This window comes from Leptonychotes weddellii, chromosome 9 (genome assembly GCF_054177405.1).
Source record: "Leptonychotes weddellii isolate Sample4059 chromosome 9, ASM5417740v2, whole genome shotgun sequence".
NCBI classification, from domain to species: Eukaryota; Metazoa; Chordata; class Mammalia; order Carnivora; family Phocidae; genus Leptonychotes; species Leptonychotes weddellii.
The window spans coordinates 32,299,985-32,327,081 of record NC_138377.1 but is presented as its reverse complement, the minus strand read 5'-3'; the positions used below and the strand labels follow the sequence as shown (position 1 = coordinate 32,327,081).

Below are 27,097 nucleotides of genomic sequence, written 5' to 3'. Positions count from 1 at the left end.
CGAGCCTGAGCGTCACAGGCTCCCCACACACAACCGCGTGACCCGGGGACTTTCCCCAGGGTGTGCAAAAGCACAGCACTGCCTCACCTCGGGGGTGGGGGTGGGGGAAGGATGCGCCCGCGTGTTCGCGGGGAGAGGGGTGGGGGCGCTGGGCCAAGGAGGCTGAGCCGCTGGAGCCTGGGAGGGGAGGCGGGCTGGGTGGGGTGGGGCATGGCGGGGGAAGTGACTCAAGGCCAGAGGCGGACAGGCCCATGGCAGGCAGAGTGGGGGGGAGCGCGGGGAATGGGCGACCCCGGACCGACTGGCGGCGCACGGGACAGGGCGAGGGTGCCGGCGCCCCCAGAACGCGGGGGACGAACCGAGAGGGAAGGCCTAGCTGCTGAGCCCTCCGGGGCAGGGGTCTGACATCTGGACGGAGTGGGAAAACAGCATCCTGCCCTTGGGGAGTCGGGAGGAGCCCAGTCCCATCCAGCTGTGCAAACAGGAGGAGGAGGAGGTCCCAAGCCTACCCTTGGGAGAGGGGCGAGAGGGGTGGTAAAGCCGCCGCCGCGCCGGCCCCCGCGGTGCGGGTTGCGCCAGCCTCCCCGGAGCTCGACGCAGAAACTTGTTGCAAACAAACAGGCGACCGCGGGTGCCCCTAGCAGCCAGCGGCGGAGTGGGTGGGCGGGCGAGAGGGAGGGGAAGGCTGGCGGACGCCGCAGCGAACTGGTGGGCAGACCCGGAGTCGCCGCGTAAGCGGGGCCGGCTCAGTGCGGTGCGGCAGGCGCGGCTGTGCGGCAGCGGAAGTCCTTTGTTGCAGCACAGTCCCTGGCAGAGCCAGAGCCTCTCCGCGCAGCCCAGCCCGAACACCGCGCGCCGCCGCCACTGCAGCTCGCGGCCCCTTCGCCTCCGCCCGCCTTTCCCGTGGCTGATTTGCCTTAAACTCCCTAAAACCTCCGCAGCCCCGGTTCCTGCTGCGGCCGGTGAGTATCTGCCAGTTGTGGGGCTATTTGCGCAACTTTGGCCCGGGCGGGAGGACGCGGGCCGCGGGCCTGGCGGAGTGCGGGGCCGGAGCGGTGCCGACCTGTGCGGGGATCCAGAGCGCGGAGGACGCGCCGCGAGGAGCCGGCGACGGGCGGCTGCCGGGCCGCCTGCTCGATCCCGCCGTTCGCCGGCGCGCCTGGTCCGGGACGTGCGGCCTCCCTGGGTCGGAGGCGAAGCCCCCGTGGAGACTAGTTCCCAAATTAGTTACCTTCTTTTACGTTTCTTTCTCAGTCTTTATTTTTTGGGGGGGGGAGGGGAGGGGAGGTGTAGACGGGAGGCGGGAGGACTCGGTTGATTGACGTGCCTAGAGCCCGCTTCTCTCAACTTACAGCTGCGGCTCCTCGGCGGGTGGGAGGGGAAGTGTCCCGGAGCCCGAGGCCGCAGACTTGGGCGCGCTCCGAGGGAGGAGGCGTAAGAGCTGTGCAAATTCTTGCCACGCTCTTTTTCACCCCCTCTTGCCGGCACACACGCTTTTTGTTCAGTAAAAAGTAGTGGGTCTCGGGTTTGGGAATTTTCGGTGGAAAAGATGTTTCCTGGGAAGAACGTGCTTTCGAGTCCAATGGTGGGCGTTTGCTAGAAGTTCTGTTAGTGTTCGGCAAATGTGTTGGGTGTAGATCGGGAGTCGTTACCACTAAAATATGTAGGCTTGGGTCTGAGCTCAGCCACCCTCCCAGTCTTAGGTAAACTAAGCAACGAACGCGTCTGGAAGATCTGAAAGGTTGACATGACCTTTTCCAAATTGGGAGCGTCGGGGAGAGGTCCATGAAAGTCCTTGATGTTTTCTGGGGACAGGTATTTGTATGTGTGTAATAATAACGACTCCAGTCGAGCTTAAACGTGGTAGGTACGCGCAGATTCTCCACTGGCCTGAGGGTATTTCCATACGGTATGTCTCACAGTCTCAGGGCAGGAAAACTTAACAGGAACGATTTTCTCAAACCCAAGGAGTGGTTCCACCCTTTTTGAGGCGACTTAGAATCAGTTTCATGATTTGAAGTTCAAGGCACTTTGGAGCAGAAATGGTGAAGGATGCAGTTCTCATGTTAACCTCAAAGCAATCACTATCTTCTCCTTTGAAACGAAGAAATTCGATTCCATGAAATTTTGTCAGTGCAAATGGATATGATGGGGAGAATTGGGATACAAAAAAATGAAGCTTGAATGATGGCTGGCCATCACAACCTCAAAACTTTTGATTCACTTGCTGGCTTTCTGATAAAGTCTCAATAACTGAATGGCTTTGGGAGCTAGATGGGGGCTTCCTCATCTTAGAGAAAATTGAAACGTAGTGGACATGAAACTATTTTCAAAGATCAATAAAGACAGTCTGCAGTAGAGTCTTTAATTAACATCTTACATTCATTTTAAGAGATTTCTCCATTACGACCAAATTTTCAGTGTAGAATAACTCAGGTTGAGTGACCTTTCCTGAAGCCTTTCTATTCTTCCCATTCCAATGGGATGCCCTACTTTGGGGGAGTTGTGGGGGAGCCCTGGTGCATCATTGTCAGAAAAAAAACATATTTAACCAGGACTTTAGCAGGGCATGAGCACAGTCTCAGCCACTTGCTCTTGACCTTGTGTTTTGATTTCACATTAACAGTGCTAAATTTTTGTACTGTTTCTTTATTCTCCTCTTTTGCCAGGCTCTGGAGAAGATAAGTTCATAGAGCTTTTTAAGAGTGTCTCTGTGTTCCTTGGAGCACCATTTCCTATCCTAATGTGCAGGAGAAAAGAAGTGCCTGCTTTCAGGTCTCTCCTCCTCTAGCCAGGAGAGTGCTAAGCCTTTGCTATTAACCTCTGGCCCAAAGGGGAAACAACCATTTGGGATATAAAGGCAGAAAAGTTTCCATAGATTTTTATTTTTAAGCTGTAATCTGTTGTCTTCCAAAAAAAATTGAGTTGTATTTGAAAAACATCTGCTTGAGAGGTCACTTCGGTCTCTATAGGATGTTTTCTCTTGATATTTTTTTTCTTGTGCTAGTATATTTTACCCTGAAATATTGACATTGTTATTCTTATATGCTTTTATGTGAACCAAATAAAAAGTGATTCATGTATATTCTTTTTTTTTCTCAAAATGGTAATACTTATAAAACCCATGCTCTATGTAAAAATTCAACCTATACTAGAGTACATAAAATACAAAAATGAAAATCATTCTGATTGCCACTTCCCAGAGATAACTGTTAGTAGTCAATACCTTGTTTAAAACAAGAAGAGGCAACATTTGATCATAACTGTGCTGTTGTATATGCCTCACCCTGCCTAAGGATGGTGTGTGATGATTCATGGCCTTATGTTCTCTATTCCCTATTCAGGTTGGTGAGAATTGACTAGGTGGAGAAAAGGAATGTTTTGCATTGGACTGGTTTAAAATTCTATGATCAAGTAACAGACGTGAGCGTTTAAATATAACAGGATTGTTATTTTAAGTTTGTCCTATGAAGTATTTACCTCGGTGGTCTAGTTCTCACACTTTTTCGGGCTAATGATGATGTCCAGCCTCTGATGGGTTGATTTATACTGGCCAAACTGATTTAAAAAACCCAGAAGCTTCATATTTGTAGAGAGTTTCATAATTCCATAGTTGGGAGGCAAGGAGTGGCTATATTTGCCATGAAGATATCCCTGTGCTGATATTCCTGTGCTGATATGGGTGTGAAGGCTTCCCCTTGATCAGTATCTAGAGGTAGCAGCATGCCAAATGTCAAAGAAAGAGAATTCGAATGAAGAAGGGAATTAATGACTGCAGTTTTTAGATGTGGCATGGGAGGAGACGGCACGTATTTCAGATAGATTTCTAACTATACTTACATTGTGGCTTGTATGGTAACTACAAGAGATCTTAGTCAAAGTACAGAATCATTTATTACTTAGCCTGGCAAGTAAGAAGAATGAGTGTGAAGTGGTTGATGATATTCTGAAAACAAAGCCCCAAAATAGTACATAGAAGTTTAATCACAGCATTATTTGATGTTCGGGACATGAGTTTTTTTACACTACTCTTGCACTGAGTTTAAAATCGTTTTCCAAATAATATTGGAAAATTAAAGAATTAAATCACCAACCAGATTTTTCATTTGTTATCTTTGTGAGGTACACATAATCCTTTTTTCAAGATAACTAAAGAGTTCCATCTCCACTTTACATCTTACAGTATTAGGGAAGGGCTTGTTCTGATAGGCCGTGGGAGTCAGCAGATGGAAGAGGAGATGGGGCGGGGGCAGGGCATTCCACATGCAGTATGGGGCTGTGTAAGAGTGGGTGACTGGGAGGCTCAGGACGTTCCAAAGCAGCACTTAAGTTAATAGTCATTGCCAGGAAGAGTGTTGTCTGGCTTATAAAAGCTGAAACTCAGGGTTCTGAATCAAGACTCCAGAGTTCGAGTCCCATCTTCTACTTAGAAGATGAGCACTTCAGTATCAACCACTAAACTTATTCACAAAATGAGGATAATGAAAATACCTGTCTCAGGGTTGTTGTGAGAATCAGTTGTTTAATGTGTGGGAAATTGCTTTGTAAATTTTTGACCACTATGTAAAAGTTGCCATGATTGAAATAATGCAAAAAATTGAGTGCCTGGCAGGCTCATTTGGTGGAGCATGTGACTCTTGATCTCAGGGTCATGACTTTGAGCCCCTTGGTAGGTTGTAGAGATTACAAGGAAGGAAGGAAGGAATTGATAAGCAAAATAAAACACCTATTTCAACATTTATTCTTTCAAAATTGATCAAATATCAACTAAATGCCAAGCAGTTGTTAAAGGTTCTGGGGGATACAGTGATGACTAAGACAATGCCTTGATCTCAAGGAGCTTCCAGCAAAGCAAGGGAGCCACATAATTATAATCCCTGCCAAGAGTGTGGTGATAGACACAGCACTCAGTTTGGATGATACATTTTTTTGTCATCATATAGTTGTAGGTAGGGTCTGTTTTGGAAGCACAGAAGAGGGGCATCTGCATTATCCTGGGATCAGGAAAAAAAAAAAAACTTCCCAAAGAGAGTGAGCTGGACATCGAAAAGGTTCCAAGCAAAGGGAATAGCATAGCATATATGAAAGCATGAAGGCTTTTGCTGTGGTAGGTCCTGGGTATGAAGGGGAATCTTAAAATAGATTGAAGGCTTAAAAAATGAAGTTAAGCTTCTTAGAATGAACACACTTTTTTATGATACTCTTTTTATTGGTTTCAGTTTGTTGACTTTTAATTAGATAAGAGTGAAATTTCCAGGGTTTTGGTTGGAATTAAATAAGAAAAAGGTGGCTGTGATTGGAAAAATTGGAGACAATACAAATTAAAAAGATGTGTGTATCTGCTGAGGGAAGGAGCCTGGGTAGCACTTCCCATTGTCTTAGAGCTGCCTCACCAGCTGCTCCTTCAGGAGCATTGACTGAATACTTACTATATTGCACAGAAACAAGCTAACAGCCTTGCCTTCAGTTGGTCATAATCTGGTGGGGAGACCTATGGACAGACACATAGATAACTGTGGTAGCCAATTTTTATTTAGCATTTACTCCTTGACAGCCACTGCCTGTGATAACTCTAAACACTAGGAAGGATTATCATCCCCATTCTCAGTTGAGAGAATTGAGGCACAAATTGCTTATGCAACCTGCTCAAGGTCACACACCTAATAAGTGGCAAAGCCAGAATTTGAACCCAGGCAATCTGGTTAGTCTGTGCTTTAACACCTACCTTATGTTACTGTTCTGATGATTAAAATATAGCGTAATAAGTGCAAAATAAAGAGATGAAAAAGAGTAATATCAAAACCTGGGGCGCCTGGGTGGCTCAGTTGGTTGGGCGACTGCCTTCGGCTCGGGTCGTGATCCTGGAGTCCCGGGATCGAGTCCCGCATCGGGCTCCCTGCTCGGCGGGGAGCCTGCTTCTCCCTCTGACCCTCCCCCCTCTCATGCTCTCTCTATCTCATTCTCTCTCTCAAATAAATAAATAAAATCTTTAAAAAAAAAAAAGAGTAATGGGCACCTGGGTGGCTCAGTTGGTTAAGCAACTGCCTTCGGCTCAGGTCATGATCCTGGAGTCCCGGGATTGAGTCCCGCATCGGGCTCCCTGCTCGGCAGGGAGTCTGCTTCTCCCTCTGACCCTTCCCCCTCTCATGTGCTTTCTCTCTCTCTCTCAAATAAATAAATAAAATCTTTAAAAAAAAAAAAAAAAAAAGAAAAGAGATTTATTATAAAAAAAAAAAAAAAAAAAAAGAGTAATATCAAAACCTAAAATAGTGGGAGAGGGAGGTATTACAGAAGGTTTTCTGGAGGAGGTGATAAACCGATTCTTAGATATGTGGGAGGTTCAGGCAGAAGAACCAATCGGGAATGAATAAAAATAGAGGTAAGAAATACATTAAGTATTTCTTGGGGTGGGGCAGAGTGGAGAGGGCAAGCAATTTTATGCTACTTGAACATGAAGTTTGAAGCAAGAAGTAGCCAAACATAAGACTAGATGGGTGGACACTGTTGGCTTTGTATGCTTTGCTAAGGAGTTTGTACTTTAGCCTGAGGATATGTGAAGAGAACCATAGAAGGGTTTAAGCAGAATGATATGGTCTGTTTTTTGTTCTTTATTAATTGTTTGAGGGTGAAGGATAGATTTGAGGAATGAGTTAAGGAGCCTCTTGTAATAACACAGGAGTGATGTTGAGGCCTCAGGAGGGCAGGGAAGGTAGGCATGGAATAGTGGGGCAGTTTTGAGAAATACTAGGAAATTGGTGAGACTTAATAGTTAACTATTAAGGGAGGGAGAAGTCCCAGGTGACTGCCAAGTAGCCTGGGTGATTGGTGCATGGCACTGCCTGCAGAGACAGAGAATAAAGGGGGAGGAGCAGATTTAGGTGGGTCCCGAAGTCACAGAGGCACTTTGGAATAGATATAAGTTCCACAAAATGAACCCTAAGAATACCGAGAATACCAATGCCACGTGCAAAAAAAGTGACTTCCTGGTAAAGCTGCTTTTTGCTGAGAGAAGCCTACTGTTCACATGGTGCTCTCTAGTGGTCAGAAGATGCCATGTTGCCTCTTTAAGATGAACAGATCAAAATTTAGAGACTGCCTGGATTAAATACTTTTCTACTTCTTTTTTTCTTTAAGATTTATTTATTTATTTGACAGCGTGTCGAGCACGAGTGGGGGAAGGGGCAGAGGGAGAGAATTCTGAAGTGGAATCATGAGCATGGAGCCTGATGCAGGGCCCAATCCCAGGAGGACCCTGAGATCATGAGCTGAGTGAAACCAAGAGTCCGATGCTTAACCATTTGAGCCACCCTGGTGCTCCTTGCTTCTCCTTCTGGAGGGAGAGAGAAATATTCCAGAAGCCACTATGTTCACTTTGCTCTCTATGTGGATAAATTTATTTCCTAGACCTAGCTGCTTACCTATAGTAACAACTCACTTATTCAGAAGTTATTTGGTTGGCAACCTCAGCTATCCAGTCCCCTGGGCAGAAACAAGACTAAAGCAAATTAAAACAGCATGAAAGCAATTAAAACAGATGAAACAAAGTGCAGGAATTAAAATCTTATCTTACAGATCACTTCCCTAGGTCCTCTCAGAAAAATTATGTAAATTCAGCTTCAGTGAGTTTTTGTCTAATTTCATAACCCATAACAGATTGAAATGGTGGCAGCGGGGGATCAGCACCCTTTTTAGAAGTGATAGCTGTTGGCTTGACAAGCAAGGAGGCAGAAAAATACTAACCAGCCAACAAACCACAAACTCCCAAAGCACAACAGTCTCAGGCCATTTTGTGTAGGTGCAAACAACCCTTGCCAATTTGAATAGCTCCTGTATTTCGGTAAAACACGATGCAGAGGAGAAAGCAGACAACCAGTTGGTTCTGTACTCAGGGACCAGGATTGAAGAGCCAAGGGCCTTTAGTCAGCCACTAAAACTGGAAGTGACCTTGAGCATGTCTCTGAACCTCTTAGGGCCTCTGTTTTCTCATCTATAAAGCATCGGGTTGAACTTGATCACTTTGTAAAATTCTATGAACTATGTTCGCAATGATGACATTAATACTTAAGGAAAATTGTATTATGCTTGACTAAAAAGGCAAGAAGAAATTGTTGTCTCTAATTGATATGAGAACTCTGAGGATTATGATTATCCTTATATTATAGATGAGAAAAGCGGGTTTAAAGAGGTAAAGATGTTTCCTCATAGCTAAATAAGTGGTAGAGTTGGTATCCAAATCTGTTGGTGCCTGCTTCCTGAGCTCTTTTTATTTATTTTTTTATTTTTTTAAAGATTTTATTTATTTATTTGAGAGAGAGAGAATGAGAGAGAGCACATGAGAGGGGGGAGGGTCAGAGGGAGAAGCAGACTCCCTGCCGAGCAGGGAGCCCGATGCGGGACTCGATCCCGGGACTCCAGGATCATGACCTGAGCCGAAGGCAGTCGCTTAACCAACTGAGCCACCCAGGCGCCCTCCTGAGCTCTTTTTAATACTTCCATTTGAACAAGCATGCATTGAGTGCCAACTATGTGGGCAGTGTGTGCTAGGCACAAGGGTCACAAAGGCCATTAAGTCTCATCCTTGCCCTTGACCTTTGGAGGTCAATGAGGTAGGCATTGCTGTATGATACCTCTGTTAGTACAAATGATAAAAGTCATGCTATAGCACTGTTAGGACTGATGTAAAGCTACATTAGGGTTTTAAAAGATTTTAGGGTGTGAACGTAGAACTGACTCACCATTTATAGCATTGTTTCTATGGGAATATGTGTTTCAAGTTTCAAATAACTAACTTAAAAATAAAGTTTTGGAACATAACCCAATTATAATTTCAGAACTTCCTGTGCTAAGTACTGAATTTACAGTCTAATAACCAGCCAGAATGCCTGTTCTAAAAAGTGAAAAAATTTTAACCTTGATTGTGTCTGTCATTTAAGTGCCTTGAAGTAAAAGTTTTTAGGAGCATCTACAAAACTGGTTCTTCCTGGAAATTTCAAGGAGAAAACCTAAGGAACTTAATTAAGTTTAGACATTGGACCGTATACTCTGGAAAATCGTATTCTAGGAAATAATTTCGCCAGAGTGACCTTATTTTTATAGGTGACAAAATCACTGAGGCCATGATCTCAGGCTCAAGAGTCCTATTGCTTGTGTTCTAATCCCACCAAGTCCTCTGTGGCCTCACAGAAGTTATATAACATTGTGTACAAATACACGTTATATATACACACACACACACACACACATATATATGTATGCATATGCACCCCTCCACACACACACACCTGCTTAGACTAGAGCCTGACCGTTGATAGTAAGGCTTAACAAATATTGGCTATTCCCATTATTGTTGTATTACAGTTGTCATTTACTCTACCTCCATCTACCAGTTCAGTAAAGCATATCTGCTTTCCCTCCCATTACATTTTCATGCTTTTGCTTATGCTGCTGTGTACCCTTCTCCCAGTTCTTTACCTACACGCTTATGCAGATACCTGAAATGCCTTTCCCCTTGCCTTCTATTTTTCTCTATGCTACTTATTCATTAAGGTTTCACTCAAGTCCTACATCCTTCCTAAAGCCCACTGTTCTAGTACAATCATGCTTTTTCCCCCCTCTAACTCTTGCTGAACTTTATTCAGTATAATTTAATACTTAATTATTCTCAGATTGTTTCTTGGTTCAAAATTTAATCCTCATATGTAATTGGCTCTGTGTTTACCATCCTTCTCCACCCTCTACTTCAATGCTTTATGCAGTGTTAGGAACGTGTAGGTATTCAACACATTCTGATACTCTGATATATTAACATAAGAGAATCCTTTCATTTCACTTGGGGCCTTTTTTTTTTTTTAATGTTATGTTAGTCACCATACAGTACATCATTAGTTTTTGATGTAGTGTTCCATGATTCATTGTTTGCGTATAACACCCAGTGCTCCATGCAACACGTGCCCTCCTTAATACCCATCATCTTGGGCCCTTTAAAAGGATTGTCTATAACCTTCAAATTATTAAATCCATATACCTATATCCAATCATATAAGGCACAGAAATAGGTATGAGAAAATGAATGTATATACCTAAATGATCTTTCAGATCCAAAGGTAATTGTTAGTAGTGCAGAGATTGGGGCACTGAATCAAGAGTCTAATGCTAGGCTCTGCTGCAGATTCTCACTGAGGCTATGCAAATTGTCCCCAGGAGAGCCTCCTTGGTCTTTGGCACACATTAAAAGGAGATTATTTGCTTTACAGAAGGAGTCACTCCAAAATTGTAACTGTAAGTTATTTCTTCATTCAGTTCATATGCTCATTTATAGGCCCTTCAGTTATTATTTGACTAAGGCAGAGGCAAAAGAAACTTTCAGCAAAGCTGTTTTTTCCAATTTAAGAGATTTATGGTGATGAAGGAAACGTCTTTCTGATACTGTGTCAGTGAGAAATTTACTGAAATAGCTTACACGGTGTAACTTAGGGAACACGTCTACTGAATAAGACTGGATGCACCTCTACAGATAAAACAGCATTGTAGGTAGAGTTCAGATGTGGGTAGGCGCTTATGGAAGAGCACCCGGCCAGTAAACCCTGTATTAAGGACTCCTGTCCAGTCTTTGTTGAGTGTTCTTTGCAGAAGGGCACATTACATAGTCCCAGGTGGTTCGTGCCCACCTGGGTGGTCAGGAGTCTGTCCTGTAATCCTAGTACCTACTTTACCACAGTTAACTATCCCCTTGATACACTGTTTAACAGTCTTAGATCTTTGCCCTTCTATGAAATAATGTTGGACCAGATTAGATCTCTCTGAACTAAAAAATCTGTGGGTATCTAAATTAATATGCTGAATGCACTTGGCGGCTGTTTTTGAATGAGATGAAACTGTCAAACTAAAAATTTTAAAAATCAGTGTAAAATGTTTGGCATCACCTAACTCCTTTCTCTTCCGGGAGAACTGCCTGCATACAGATATCCTTCTGGCCTTAGAACCCTTGGCTTCGGATCACATTGGAAGTCCTACTCTCCTGCAGTCCTTGACTTCTAGCTGTAATAAACTTGTTTCACCAATGATACAGCTAGTAACACAAAAGCAATCACAGATTTCAGTTACAAAGACAAGAACAGCTAAACCCTCATGCGCTGTTGGTGGGGATGCAACCTGGTGCAGCCACTGTGGGAAACAGCATGGAGGTTCCTCAAAAAGTTAAAAATAGAACTACCCTATGACCCCTCAATTGCACTTCTGGGTGTTTACTCAAAGAATACAAAAAGACTAATTCTTTTTTTTTTTTTTTTTAAGATTTTATTTATTTGAGAGAGAGAATGCACGAGCGGGGTAGGGTCAGAGGGAGAAGCAGGCTTCCCACTGAGCAGGGAGCCCGATGCGGGACTTGATCCCGGGACTCCAGGATCATGACCTGAGCTGAAGGCAGTTGCTTAACCACCTGAGCCACCCAGGCACCCCAAAAACACTAATTCAAAGGGAAATATGCACCGCTGTGATTAGAGCAGCATTACTTAGGATAACCAAGATATGGAAGCAGCCCAAGTGTCCATTAGTTGATAAATGGATAAAGAGGATGTGGTATATATACACAATGGAATATTATTCAACCATAAAAAAAGAATGAATTTTTGCCATTTGCAATGACATGGATGGCGCTAGAGAGTATAATGCTAAGCGAAATAAATCAGAGAAAGACAAATAACATGATTTTATTCATATGTGGAATTTAAGATACAAAACAAATGAGCAAAGGGGAAAAAAAGAGAGGCAAACCAAGAAACAGACTCTCAACTCTAGAGAACAAACTGATGGTTCCCAGAGGGGAGGTGAGTGGGGGGATGGGTGAAATAGGTGATGGGGATCAAGGAGCGCACTTGTGATGAGCACCAGGTGTTGTATGCAGGTGTTGAATCACACCTGAAACTAGTATAACACTTCTATGTTAACTTTACTGGAATTAAAATAAAAAGAACAGCTAAAATAGAAGCAATCCTTTTATTTAAAACGTTTGCAAGCTTTACTATAAGATAAAGTTAAGGTTTTTTTGGTAGGATTATTAAGGATATCAAAAAATTGAAAGGAGAAAACTGCTTTTGGAATTTGAGTGAAATTGTTTTTAATTAAGTGAATGAATTTTTAAAATTTTAATGCAAAAATTATTCCCAAGAGATAAGCTAAAAGTCTCACAGGAATTTAGATCCCTCACCCCTGGTTCCATGCCCTTCTTTTCTGTTTTCTGGGGGTTTGTTTTGTTTTGTTTTGTGTTATTAGTTGGCCTTCTCCAGGCTTTTCTGAGTGAGGTGTAACAAGAATAAAGTTGTTGGCACTACTATGTGTAGGACTGCTATGAACAGTTACCCTACCTTTTAAAGTCCATTTTACTGGAACGTGGATGTTTGCGTAATGAGGTCAGCCTAGAAGCTGTAGCGTTAGCATGAATTTTGTTCAGCCTCAAGCTCTGAGGGGAAGGTAGGGATGTAGAGAGACATCTGAAGACAGTGGGATTCACACCCACGCCTTTCTGACCCAGAGCCCTTCTTCGTTCTCTCCACCAGAGCATGGTGCCTTCTTCCACAGCGGAGGTACTTTACTTAATACATGTGGACTGAAGTCACTGATGTAGGAAAAGTCAGGATTCTCCTCAGTGATGGCTCCTCGAGATCACAGAATACTGGTGCTATTGTCCATCCCTGGTACTTTATGTATAGCGTCTGGCTCCAGAGCACTCCGTGCATATTTGTTGCATTAACAGATGTGCATTAAAATGCCGTTGATGCTGTTTTTGTGTTTTGCTTAGGTTAACACAGAATTTATTTTTACTGCCGTAATTGAATTGTGGCTACAGCTGTAGCAGTGCCTGTCACACTGGTGGTGTATGTCGTTGCACCAGGTTTGGTGGCTGCCCATAAAACTGCTTTCCCTTAGATTAGTAGAAGAGTTCTTGGAACTTTTAAGCTCTTTATGTCATTATTTTAAGCACAGGAGATTTAAAACCTGAAAGTCCTTACAGATTAACTGCTGGCTTTCTTCTACTGGACTCCTGCTTAGAAGGAAATTTTAAGGTTATCTAGTCAAACTTAGCTCCTGATGCTTGGATAAGCAACTGCCAGTCTTACTTCCATTAATTATCACGTGTCAAGAACTGTATGTTTTACACATTGCTTCTATGAATCCTCATGTTTGATGTGTTATTTGACATATTATTATCCCCACTTTGACAGTTCAGGAAACTTGGGGTCAGTGAAGATAAATAAGGTGGCAAAGCCAGATTGGAACTCAGGTCTTTCAGATCCAAAGCCTGTGTTCTTTTCCTTGTATTATACTGTCCTCAGTGACATTTCATCCCTCTTCCATGCAGGGCATCCATTGTCCTCCAAAAGAGTTTGTTTCATTTTTTAACAACTCTTATTACTAAAAATTTTTTTTGAGATAACATCTATCCTTCTGCCTCTTTCTCTTTATTACCCATTAAAGTTCTCTCTGAATCCCACAGAATGACTATAGACCTAGAAATTTCATCTTATATAAAATGGGTTTAGGGTCAGCATTTGTGTGTGTGTTTTTCATTTTTTTTTTTTTACCCTTTAAGGTTTTGTTGTTTGGATTCGTTTTATATACTTTTTAAAGGCCACGTGATAGTGAATTTTAGGTAGTGGATTTACCTTGGTAAAGGTGGATTTACCTTGGTTCACTTACAACTCCCTTATTACCAGGCATTTCAACATATTGATGAGTATCTTTGTGCATATATTGCTTTTTGTATTTAGGTACATACTGAGCATGCTTCCTCATTGGGTACAGACATCTGATTTACAGAAGGTTGAAAAGGTTGAAAGATTGTACCTATTTGACATGCTTCACCTGGCTTACAAAAATGGTACAGTGGTTGCAATTTTAAGAAGGCAGTAGGTCTCATTATAGGCCACCTTCCTTTCTAGAGGCACATCCCTGGCCGTGTCATTAGGCAGGAAGAACAGGAAGAAGGAGGTAGGATAGGTCTTCAGGTAGTGGGGAAAAGGGGTATGTAATCCACATGTGATCTGTGATGAACAGATAAAAAGCAAGTGGAAATAAGCTGTAGATACCTCTTAATTACCACTGCAGGGATTCAAGGATTTGGGGACTGAAGAGTGAACATTTTATTTCTCTGAACAGCTTGTTAAATGTTCTTTTTATGCTCAGATTGTGTAGGAACTTGTTTTAGGTAGAAGATAGATTCTGAAGTTTTATGTATACAGATTAAAAATTGAGGCTAAAATTGGATCTTATTTTAGTTTTATAATATAACGGATAGGGCTTCTAATGCTTTTAATGTTTTCCTCTCCCTCTTTACCCAAAGTCAACTCACTACATTAATATTATTTATAATGTCTACCATATGTTCAGTGAAGAAAACTAGTTGCAGAAAGGTATATATAGAATGATACCATTTAGGGGGTGCCTGGCTGGCTCAGTTGGTTAAGCATCTGCCTTCAGCTCAGGTCATGATCCCAGAGTCCTGTGATCAAGCCCCGCGTCGGGTCGGGCTCCCTGCTCTGCGGGGAGCCTCCTTCTCCCTCTGCCTGTAGCTCCCCCAGCTTGTGCTCTCTCTCTGTCAAATAAATGAATAAAATCTTTAAAAAAAAAAAAAGGATGATACCATTTAGGTTAAGAAAAAACAGACACACACACCGCAAGAGCAAAAACTATGTACTTGGGCACATAATAGGTACTCAATATCTTTTGACTCTGTATGGATACATATAAACAGATCTGAAGATACACAATCCAGAGTGTTTGGAGACTTTACCTCTGGGAAGAGGTATGTGACCTAAGGTGTGTTTTTATTCTATTTACTTATATATTTTAATTTTTTGCACATGTTACTTTGTATACTTTTTTTAACAATTAAAAAATGAAGAAAAATTTACCATTTAAGGATAGACACCTCCTTCTCTAATGGATCCACTGCCTTGTTATACCCTAAAGTGCATGCCCAGCGATATAAGACATATTCTGACTCTACAGAATGACTGCTTCCCTAATAATCAAGAAAAAAGGCATTGATCAAACCTATTTGCTTGTGGCCATTTCCATATAATCTAATAAGCATTTTAAATAGAATTTTTCTATGGAAATTTTCAAACATACAAAAATAGAATTATACCTATCTCCCAGCCTCAGTAGTTATCAACATATGGCCAATCTTGTATCATCTATTGCCCCCACACCCACCTCACTGGATTATTTTCTAGTGTATTTTAATCTTTTTTTTTTTTAAAGATTTTATTTATTTATTTGACAGAGACACAGTGAGAGAAGGAACACAAGCAGGGGGAGTGGGAGAGGGAGAAGCAGGCTTCCCGCCGAGCAGGGAGCCCAACGTGGGGCTCGATCCCAGGACCCCAGGATCATGACCTGAGCCGAAGGCAGATAGATGCTCAATGACTGAGCCACCCAGGAGCCCCTCTAGTGTATTTTAGATTATATCATTTCATCTATAAATATGTCAGTATGTATATATAAAAGATCGGGACTCTTTTTAACGCAACCAAAATACACTCATCACACTTAAAAAATGAGCAGTAGTTCCTTAATATCAATTTTGTGAGAAGTTTTTAATACTCTGTAATTTAGTTATGTACTTTCAGTCTAAGTTGCTATTTTATTTACTTTCACTGTTTGTATCCTTCAGGTACTTTTAAACCTTTTCCTTTCACATTTAGCATACATTTTCCCCCATAGAGGTGTGATGAAACCAAAATGATGGTTTTTGCTTCGGATACCTTAGCTTGTGTTTTCTTAAAATCAAAATGAGACGCTTGAATAAATGGCTGTGTTATCTTCAACTTCACATCTGAAAAATGATTCAGGTGTATATTACTGAGTTTTGCTACATTAGAATGGAGAGCCATTTATACCTTTATTGTGATAGCAAAATCACGCACGTCCCAGTGTCTGATCAAAGTGATTCTTCTTTTCAGGTGCTTTTCTAAAGATATCTTGTCTGACTTTAATGCTTTTGTTTCACATAGGTCTCTAAATAATAGAAGATGGCAAAGCCCAGCCACAGCAGCTACGTCCTCCAGCAGCTGAACAACCAGAGGGAGTGGGGTTTTCTCTGTGACTGTTGCATTGCCATCGACGACATTTACTTTCAAGCGCACAAAGCCGTTCTGGCTGCCTGTAGCTCCTACTTTAGAATGTTTTTCATGAACCACCAGCACAGCACCGCACAGCTGAATCTCAGCAACATGAAAATCAGTGCCGAGTGTTTTGATCTCATTTTGCAGTTTATGTACTTAGGAAAGATTATGACTGCACCCTCCAGTTTTGAGCAGTTTAAAGTGGCGATGAACTACCTGCAGCTGTACAACGTTCCCGACTGCTTAGAAGACATTCAGGATGCAGACTGTTCTAGTTCAAAATGTTCATCTTCTGCTTCCAGCAAACAGAACAGCAAAATGATATTTGGGGTAAGAATGTATGAAGACACAGTGGCTAGAAATGGCAGTGAAGCCAACAGGTGGTGTGCAGAGCCAAGTTCAACAGTAAATACACCACACAATAGAGAGCCTGATGAAGAGTCTTTACAGTTAGGCAATTTTCCCGAACCACTATTTGATGTATGTAAAAAAAGTTCTGTGTCCAAATTATCAGCTCCAAAAGAACGCGTGTCACGGCGCTTTGGACGGAGTTTTACCTGTGATAGTTGTGGATTTGGCTTTAGCTGTGAAAAATTGTTAGATGAGCATGTACTAACCTGTACTAACAGACATTCGTACCAAAACACAAGATCCTATCACAGAATAGTGGATATTAGAGATGGAAAAGATGGTACTATCAAAGCCGAATTTGGTGAAAAGGAATCTTCTAAAGCGTTTTCCACACAGACAGACAAATACAGAGGAGACACCAGCCAGGCTGCTGATGATTCGACTTCAACCACCGGAAGCCGAAAAAGTAGCACAGTGGAGTCTGAACTAGCCAACGAGGAAAAAAGCAGAGCTGCTGAGAGGAAAAGAATCATTATCAAGATGGAGCCGGAAGATATTCCCACAGATGAACTGAAAGACTTTAACATTATTAAAGTGACTGATAAAGACTGTAATGAGTCCACTGACAACGACGAATTAGAAGATGAACCTGAAGAGCCATTTTATAGATACTATGTTGAAGAAGATATCAGTATTAAGAAAAGTGGTAGGAAAACTCTAAAACCTCGAATGTCGATAAATGCTGATGACAGGGGTGGTTTAGAAAATATAAGGCCCCCTAACAATAGCAGTCCAGTACAGGAGGATCCCGAAAATGCATCCTGTGAGCTCTGCGGACTCACAATAACTGAGGAGGACCTGTCCTCTCATTACTTAGCCAAACACATCGAAAATATCTGTGCATGTGGGAAATGTGGACAGATCCTCGTTAAGGGGAGGCAGCTTCAGGAACATGCTCAAAGATGTGGGGAACCCCAGGATCTGACAATGAACGGGTTAGGAAATACAGAGGAGAAGATGGACATGGAAGAGAATCCTGACGAGCAGTCAGAAATAAGAGATATGTTTGTGGAAATGTTGGATGATTTTAGGGACAATCATTTCCAGATAAACAGTATCCAAAAAAAGCAGTTATTTAAACATTCTGCCTGTCCTTTTCGATGTCCTAATTGTGGCCAGCGTTTTGAAACTGAAAATCTAGTGGTTGAACATATGTCTAGCTGCCTAGACCAGGATGTGTTTAAGAGTGCCATCATGGAAGAAAATGAAAGAGATCACAGACGAAAGCATTTTTGTAATCTCTGTGGAAAAGGATTTTATCAGCGGTGTCACTTAAGAGAACACTATACTGTTCATACTAAGGAAAAACAGTTTGTTTGTCAGACATGTGGAAAGCAGTTTTTAAGAGAACGTCAGTTGCGACTGCACAATGATATGCACAAAGGCATGGCCAGGTATGTCTGTTCCATTTGTGATCAAGGAAACTTCAGAAAACATGACCATGTACGGCATATGATTTCTCATTTATCTGCTGGTGAGACTATATGCCAGGTCTGCTTTCAGATATTCCCAAATAATGAACAGTTGGAACAGCACATGGATGTTCATCTGTATACATGTGGAATATGTGGAGCAAAGTTTAATTTGAGGAAAGATATGAGATCACATTATAATGCCAAGCATTTGAAAAGAACATAAGTGATCTTCTACTGTACTAATGTTTAGTTGATAGCAGACAAAACACCAAAGCAAAGGATATGAGCTATTTAGAAATTGATCTTATAAGATGAATTGTTGGGAAAAAATTTCAAGGCCCTTTTACCTTTAATATTTTTGTTTAGGATCTTAAGTATCTACATTTTAGGTGTTATTAAATGTTTATCATTTTTGTTATTTCTTAATAGAATTCTTTGATTTTAGTTTGTTTTAGCTATGATTAAAATTACTTTTCAATGTAGACTACAAGTGGTTGTTCCTCTTCAATGACTATTAAACTTTAGTTTTTTTAATCATAAGGTGATGACTTTACTATTTCTATGTGGGTTTTTTTTTTTTTTTAAGGTTATCCTGTGAAATTTTAAATCCAACGTCATTGGCCATTCATGTTTATTTAAAAAACTTTTTTTAAGTAATTAGTTCTTTGAAACTATCTCATCTACTTTTAGCTTATTTTTTTTTTGTAAGTTGAACAGTGATTTAGCCACTGTTTATTCCCCCTTATCAATGAAATTCATATTCTTAAATTGACATGCTTATTAGGCAGGTTAGGTGCATTGACTCTAAACTTGAAGGTTGACATGGGCTCAAACTTGGCCTAAAAACATTGATGGACCTAAGGAAATTCCTATAAATGAATATTTCCTATAATTGATAAAATATTATCATTTAATAATCACATTTAAAACTTATATTAAGTGTAAAACCCAATGACTTTACCTCACTTGAGAAATTAGTGGGGACAAGTCATTTTGTTTTGTGATATGAAATTTAACTATGATAGTTAATTAAAAAGACATATCTTGTATTCATTTAAAATAATTTAAGATATTCTGATTTCTAAAGTGTGTTAGTTTATCAATTATTTTTGTTTATAAATAGACTTTAATAGCTCTCTAGGAATATGACATCTAAAGGAAAATGATTTTTCACCTTTAAAATTACATACTTTTGGAACTTACTTTGAGATTTGAGAAAGCTGCCATGTATATTGATAAATCAAATAAAATAAAGAAATCAATTACAAATCTGGTTGTTCTATAAAAGTAGAGTGTGGAAAAAAATGTCTTGTGTTTTATACTAAGATTTGGAGGAAATGTGTTGTGGCAAATTGCAGTTTTATCACCATGCTCTTCTTTTTTTTTTTTTTTTTTCTGTAAAGGACTACAAAATTTGAGCACTATAAAATAATCACAGAGCATATAAGTGGAAATAGTTTATCACTTTTTCAAGTAGTATTGTTAGGTGTTGCTGACACAGGGTCTATATGAATTACATGTGAATTAAAACACTGGCAAAACTGACCCCACCAATAAACACATCTGTTGAATAGAATGCCTTTTAATGTGAATTACTTGCATTTTAATACCCTTCTCATAATGAAAGGGATTTAAATAACATCTGTATTTAAAGTATAATTTTGTAATTATGAACAGTAACTTCACAACATTGCTCTTTTTGTTTACATTGGATTTTTAAGATATGCAAGTCATATTTTTCTATACAATTTGCATAAAAGAATACATTGCCAAGAGAATTGAGAGACATATTGACTAACAGATCTAGTTGAAAGAGAATAGAGCACAGTGTGAGCTCAGAGATTTGTGGGGATACACTGTGGTGTTAAGAAAAAATAGGAATAGTACAGGAGGCGTGTGGTATGAGAAAATAATGGGAAATGGAGATGGGGGAAATACACTAAAAGATAAATGAGAAGTAAGGAGTTTTTTTAAAAAGCCACATAGCAGGGGCGCCTTGGTGGCGCAGTCGTTAAGCATCTGCCTTCGGCTCAGGTCATGATCCCAGGGTCCTGGGATCGAGCCCCACATTGGGCTCCCTGCTTGGCGGGAAGCCTGCTTCTCCCTCTCCCACTCGCCTTGCTTGTGTTCCCTCTCTCGCTGTGTCTCTCTCTGTCAAATAAATAAATTAAATATCTTTAAAAAAAAAAAAGCCACATAGCAGAAAAAACAGGAAAAGTGATTCATCTTAGCCTTGGACACAGTAGTTTATCAAGGAATTCAATCTGAAATGACCTTAAATGAAATATGGTGTATACATTACTGATAGGAACCTGCTAAAAGTTCTGTAACAAACCCAGAGACCATCAGAGGCTTGTCTAAAGAGAGAAGATAAACTCACTCCAAATTTCTAAACTATTTATATAGTATCTTAGGTAGACATAATTTTTAGGGGGATCACTTTTTTCCATGACCCTCATGAAAATCTATTGCAATGGCTTCCCACCATTAAAGAATAGGGTTCTTTCTAAATACTACCATGCTGTAAAAAGGGTTATATGTTCCATTAGGAAAAGGGGGGAGGGATAATTTAGTGTTCTGACAGTACTAACAGTCAACAATTAGCAAGCAAATATATAAACATTGAACATGATCTAACTTTACATAACTGAGACGTTTATGGTTTCACAAAGCACCACCTCATCATGCTGTCTCCTCCCAGTTTCATATTACACAGGACACCTTGTGTCGTGTTTTGGAACTAGCTGTAGGGCAGCACAGGCTTCTGTAAGTGTCATGTACAGGTTTTCCTTATGAAGGCAGAGAGTACATTTAAAGGGTTCTTGCCTCTTAAGGGGAATGAAAAATGTCTGATACCGCTCTCCAACCCAGTTTCCTCCGACTTTCTTCCTCTGCTGGGGTTACAGAGCTGTACCTCCTTGCTATTGCTTCTTGCCCTCCATGCTGGGAAGGCAATGAATCAACATTGTGGAAGCTGCCTTCTCAATTTATGTAATTAGGCTCCAAATCCAAAAAATGAAAGGAAAATCTAGACAGATCAATGAGGAAGCTTATGTCTTACAGAATCTTGCTTAAAGGGCCTGTTAGTTCTCCAGCAAGAAATCCTGGAGAAATGGAGTCAGAGCCTAAACAAGCTTGTCACTAGTTAGAGTGCAACTCAGAGGTTTATAATTCTTTAGTAACAGGACTAAAAATTTCAGATTAATAAAGCACAACAGGGCGGCAGTGGAGGACTCAGAAATTTGTCTTAATCTCTCCCATATTTTTAAAGTAAAAATATTCAGAGAAATGACTCTCATGCATAAAATGATACACGGCTAATGTTTAACATATGAAGTTTGAATATGGACAAAACTTAGAAGAAAGTACATAAGTATCCCAGGGGCTAGTTATAAAACTAAAAGAATTAAAATAAGGAGAGACTTGGCTAGGGCAGTCAGAGCATCAGTTAAAAGGAAAAACAATAGACTGAAATGAAAAATCATATTTAAGTACCGTAGTTGAGAACAAAAATGTAAAAGTTGAATAAAAAACATTTGGAATTGTCTAGGTGAGAGTAGAGATTTAAGTAATTTGATAGGTTAAAATAATATTGATACATTAAAATAATTACAGCTATAAAATGCCTAATAAAACAATTGCTGTGAACATGCCAAGGATGTGCCTAAATACTAGAGATGATATACCAACTTTTATATTCTAAAAAACTGGGAAGAGAGACTGGTGGTGGTTGGCAGCTTTCTCCCTAGTTAAACAATACTTGTTCCTCTAAACCCCTAGTTAAGGAACTTACATATTTAAGAGATGCCTGGAAAATCCCCCCAAAGAACCAACTTAACAGTTAAAACTTGCCATCGTTAACAAAAAGGTAAACTATTTTCAATCGTAAGAAAAAACCTGAATGTGTATGTACACATTGAAAATAAAGGAATTTGGTGTATTTCTTAATTTTTAATGGGTTTTATGAGTTAAAATTCTTTTTTTTTTTCGCCATTAATCTACTTGATCAGTTCCTCATCTTTCCTCACCAGCCCCACCTCCTCTGTAACAAATGCTTCTAGAATGGTGATAAATGCCAGTGCTGTGCAGGCACCCTAACCTTAACAATGCCTAGGATTCCAGGGTGCCAAAAAGCTCTGTGAGGACATAGCCTTGGGAAAGGCCCCCCCACATCTCCTTGATACTTGAGGTGTAGTGCACAGGGTGACAGGGTGCATGCCAGTGAACTGAAGCAAGTAGGGTTCTTTGGGGTGTTAAGAGCCTGAAGCTGCTGCCCAGATTTGGACGCCTGTGGTCCGTCCATCCTAGAGCTCTCACTGAGTAAGCCTGGCATCCGTTTAGGTAGTGTTCTTTAGGCTCTGCTAAGTGCTTTACAATACACAATGTTAATTAAATCTCACAGCTGTATGAGGTAAGTATTATTCTAATTTTCCAGATGGGGCACTGAGGTTGAGAGAGACTGGCGTATTTTTCCCAAGATCACACACAAATTAAACACTAGAGCTGGAGTTTGAGCCTAGACCTCTTTGATTTCCGTTTGCCTGTACTTAAGCACTAAGCCACATACCTCACCTCCCAAGAGGTACAAAGAAGGACCTTTTCAGCCTAGGAACACAGGTTATCAAGCTCCTATGAAACTCTGTGCTCCATGTTCATCATCTGTGGTCTGCTGTGCCTGGTAAGGTAGTGGGTACCTAATGAACATGTTGGATAATGTGAAAATATATCAGTAGGAAACAAAACTATCTATTTGAATGGGTCACTCAGAATGATGTTTTAGAAATAAATACTAAATATTGACATGGTTTAATTTTCCTTTATTTAAACTTAAACCTTTAGTGGTATTATCAGCCATTTTGGAGGGCCCATTGTTAAGTGCTCAAAAAAAAAACTTAGTTTGAATTCAACTTCTATATTTCTACCTCTGTGACTTTTTTCCCTTCTTGTTTTCCCTATTCCTGACCTTTATGTTTTAATCTCCAGCCAATCACCATTTTATTGATTATGAGACTGATGAGTTCAATCATTCAAATCATTTGAAAATATTCCCAAGAAAAACCAGGACCCCAGAATAACCAGTTTCCTCTTTTTGTCTTAATAGATGATGTTGATAAGAAAATTGTCATTTCTTTGGGTAAAAAAACAAAACAAAATCCCTAACTGCCATATTGTGATTGATTAAAGTTTATAATCTAAGTTTGTCTAAAAACAAAGGTTATTATTCTAGCTATTTATAATTCAAATACCAAAAATATTTAGTGTTAACTTATAAAGACAGTCTTACTCATAAAAGAAATGAAAGATAATTACAGGAAACAGCTGTTTATGCACCTTAACGTAGCAGCAAACATGAACATTTAATGCTTTAAGTGAAACAATCCCCCTCCCAATCTAATCTGATTTTAACTTTATGCATCTATTGCCTGATTTCTAAAACCTATGCAATAGGTTTTACTACTGCTATATTAAATTTACTACTTTAATGGTCTTTCTACCATCTGCCAAATGTTATTTTTTAAGTGAAAACAGAAAAAGAAGGTAATGAAGACTCCACAGATGATGTCTATATAATCACTTAGGTGGCCCACTTTCATTGCCTCTGTCAAACTCAAGGACATATTACTTGGTAACATATGGGTAGAGTCTCCTACTAAAACCAGATGAAATTTAGCTACTTACAAATTTATCTGCTGACAAAAGGCAAAGATGCAAGGATTCAAAATGCAAGGACTTTTGTGTCTGTGAGTATTAGTAAATATGAATATTAACTAAATGACAATAGCAGCTTGTGAACTCATGCTAATTTTGAACTAATTTAATACCACTTACATGTTTATATTCATATGCTTAGTTGACTTTAGCATTAAGAAGCTTAAGTCCTATTTATTTCCTTTTATTTAGGAGAACCAAATCATTGAGGTCCATTGGTAGTGACAGAATTGTTCATCCTTCCTATCAAAATCTACCACAGATCACTAGGGGGCAGAAGCCATTATAATTTCTCATTATCTTACTCATTTGCAGAAAAGATGGTGTGAAGATTACAATCCAGTACTTGGCTCCGAATTGAATGTATCAATATACTAATCACCATTTCAATAAGAAGGCACAGGAAACTCTAGGGCCAGGGGGATGACAAATATATAAAAGACATTTCATTTCAGAATTAGGAATATTAACAATTTTATGTGAGAAAATTTGCATAACCCTCTGTACTTACCTATTTGAGAAAGGAATACAGTCAGGTAGACAGCCTATGAAGCCCCCAATTAAGCTTTATTTTGAAAGTTACTATGTTGTTTTTAGGATACTTAAACCAATTGCTTATACCAGTCAGAATCAGCCAAGCTCATTTTTAGATGACAGAAATATAATTCTGTCCAGATTATGAAAGTCATCTTTTCTTTCAAATACTTATGCATTCCCTAATGTGGGACAAAATATTTTAAAACAGAATCACTTTGTTAAAAAAAAAAACTAGGGCAAAGCGTTGTTGCAAAAAATATAATGCTACCCAGAATCACTGGGGCAGTTTAGGAGAGTTATGAACTTAGGAACTGGAAGGAAAACTCCTCGGTGTGTGTATGTGTGTACTTCATTTTCATTTGCAGAGTGTACAACATTTAATATTTGAAGAAAACAATGTTAGCTTGATGGGTGAAGGCACTCAGTAAAAAGAACATGAACTTTTAAATTTGTTGGATCTATCTTTCAACCAGAGATTTACCATTAACAAGTTGAAGTACATTGAGGGGCACCTGGCTGATTCAGTTGGTAGAGCATGTGGTGCTTGATCTTGGGCTCATGAGTTCAAGCCCCACCTTGGGTGTAGAGATTATTTACATAAGTAAACTTAAAAAAAAAGTTAAAGTACATTGTATGTAAAACTATTTGATTTGAAGGAAGACACTTCCTAACTGCTTCCTTCCTCCCTACTTTCCTCTACCTGGCTGACCTCCTATCTTTTCATATGGTATGTGTCCTACCCATTCTAGCTTAAATCATTCAAGAAAACAGAAAGTGCCCTTAAAGCTGAAGAATTATATTAGTAATAGGAACACCTTATATTTGAAGGGTACGATGAGTTACATTAAGGAAGAAATTAAATAAATTTAAGTCCCAGGAACTATGCTTTCATTCCCATTCTTTGTTGTAGTAATGCTGTGCTGGCCTGGTGCCAAAAGCCATGAAATTCTGACCTAAGAATTATGTTGTATCTTGTAAAGCAGTCAACTTGTAATACTATTTTTCTTGAGAGTTTTGTCTTTTTCTGTGTGGCAGTGGTGAAATAGGGCCTTCTAAACCTCTGGAGAAGTGAGATCTGAATTTGGAGAGGACATGGGGAAGAATCAATCTTCAACAGATAATCTTTAAGTCCAGACCCAGGAATATCAGATCTGAAGTGACACCATCTTTTCTGTCTTCCTGACAAACCTCATCAATCCCAAAAGTTCCAGTTTCAAGGATCCAAGAAAACTCAGTAAAGATCACTTTGGAATCACTTTGCTGTGACAAAATTGATTCATGGTGACTCTCCTAGTATTTGTGGAAAATCTGCTCAAGAAAAGTAACTAAAATATTCATATGACATCAGTGGTTAAAGCTACACTAAGATGAAACTCTATATGCTAATTATCTTCCATGGTCCCTTCTAAAATAAAAGGGCTTACTAGGCTACTATAAATATATTATAAAAAGATAATAACATATCTGTGTAACACATATAATCCTAAACTTAAAATAATCTGAATCGCAGTTTATATATTATGAAATGTAGTTAGACAATTAAAAAAATTATACCCCAAAATCTGTAGTTTAGAGTATAAATAAAAAGATGTGGGTACAGAGAAAAAAAATGTGAGACCAATATTTTAACAAGATAATGTAGTTATTACTCATTGTAATGTAACATTTGCCCTTCCTCTTTTTCACTGTATATATCAGTCACAAACTTGATTATTAATATTAATGAAGTTCCCTTTTAAGACTGTTAACTTGAAGGAAAAACAGAAGTGGTTATTACTTCAATAGTGGTAGATTTTCATAAATCACAGACAACAAAAAGAATGTATCTTAAGACACATTATTTTCTTCTGAACTTAGCAATATAATCTAATAATGTAGAATGAGTTTCTGTTAAATATTTATTCTTGGTGTTAATGTATAATACCGTTATTTCTCAGCTTTCAAATTTCAAGATAAAACTCAACCGAGTATTGAGTGAAACAATGATTTCTGTGTTTTTAAAAATCTTTCCCTAGGAAATGAAATGTTTGATGAGATTTTAACCTGGCTTCAAATAATTTGTTTTATAAATATATGCTCATAAGCACATTTCTTAACCATATGACTCTTATAGCCATATTATTTCCTTATTGTGAATATACTTGTAGTTTTACTTTTGGTTAACTGTCTATCCAATTCATTATTATTATTATTTTGTTTCTTATGCAGTATCATGTTATATATTTTCAGAAATGCTTATTTTGTTTTTATATCTATTTCTTCAAATGTTTTAATAAGGAGTTACACAAAGAAATCTAACTTAGAGTATACATAATAGTATATGCAGACGTAAAGTCATTTAAAATCTCTAGCTATAAAGTGGGATGATAACTTAAATATTCATTCTACTAATCAGACTAACAAAAAATTAGATAAAGTTAGTTAGAATGTGATAGTGGGTATAGGGGCCTGAAGGGAGAAGAGAAATCCACTAAAGACTCCAAATTCATATGAGTTCAACTGCTTCAAGAGAAGTAAGTTTAGAAAAGTGTTAGATTATAAAAAACAAAAACAAAATAAAAAACTATAGCTAATCTCTTGGGAACCATATAAAACGGCAGACTTCTAACAAGTAGGAAACAGACAAGATAAAAGATTACTGATAATTAAAGGTACCAGATCAATATAGCAGAGATTCAACAAATAATTTTTGACTGACTGGTAGAAGTAGATTCAGAAAAGGAATATGAATTGAATTTTGACTGTACTAAACTACAAATGTAATGAATTACAATAATTATACGTGATATAAATGCATTCTATAATGTGATTATTTTCTGTATATCAGTATAAAATGCAGTTACTGAGTCATATGGGAAATTTGTTACATTTTTTCAATCCATTGCTTTTACCTAATAAAAT

The 27,097-nt window shown here is 39.3% G+C and overlaps 2 protein-coding genes across 3 annotated transcripts in view; one reads left to right on the top strand and one right to left on the bottom strand.

Moving 5' to 3' along the window:
- The window catches only part of ZBTB25 (zinc finger and BTB domain containing 25), a 51,681-nt gene that overhangs the window by 24,293 nt on the left and 291 nt on the right, over window positions 1-27,097 (bottom strand). The window lies entirely within an intron of this gene.
- ZBTB1 (zinc finger and BTB domain containing 1) lies at window positions 253-27,060 on the top strand. 2 transcript variants are annotated; one of them, XM_081830398.1, is made up of 3 exons: window positions 253-962; window positions 16,014-17,929; window positions 25,232-27,060. In XM_081830398.1, exons 2-3 carry the CDS (start codon window positions 16,032-16,034, stop codon window positions 25,266-25,268), a joined length of 1,935 nt encoding a protein of 644 aa, XP_081686524.1. In that variant the 5' UTR covers window positions 253-962; window positions 16,014-16,031; the 3' UTR covers window positions 25,269-27,060. The 2 variants fall into 2 exon arrangements, with proteins under 2 accessions (XP_081686524.1, XP_006738686.2); XM_006738623.3 differs by lacking the exon at window positions 25,232-27,060 and having other exon boundaries at window positions 16,014-19,515.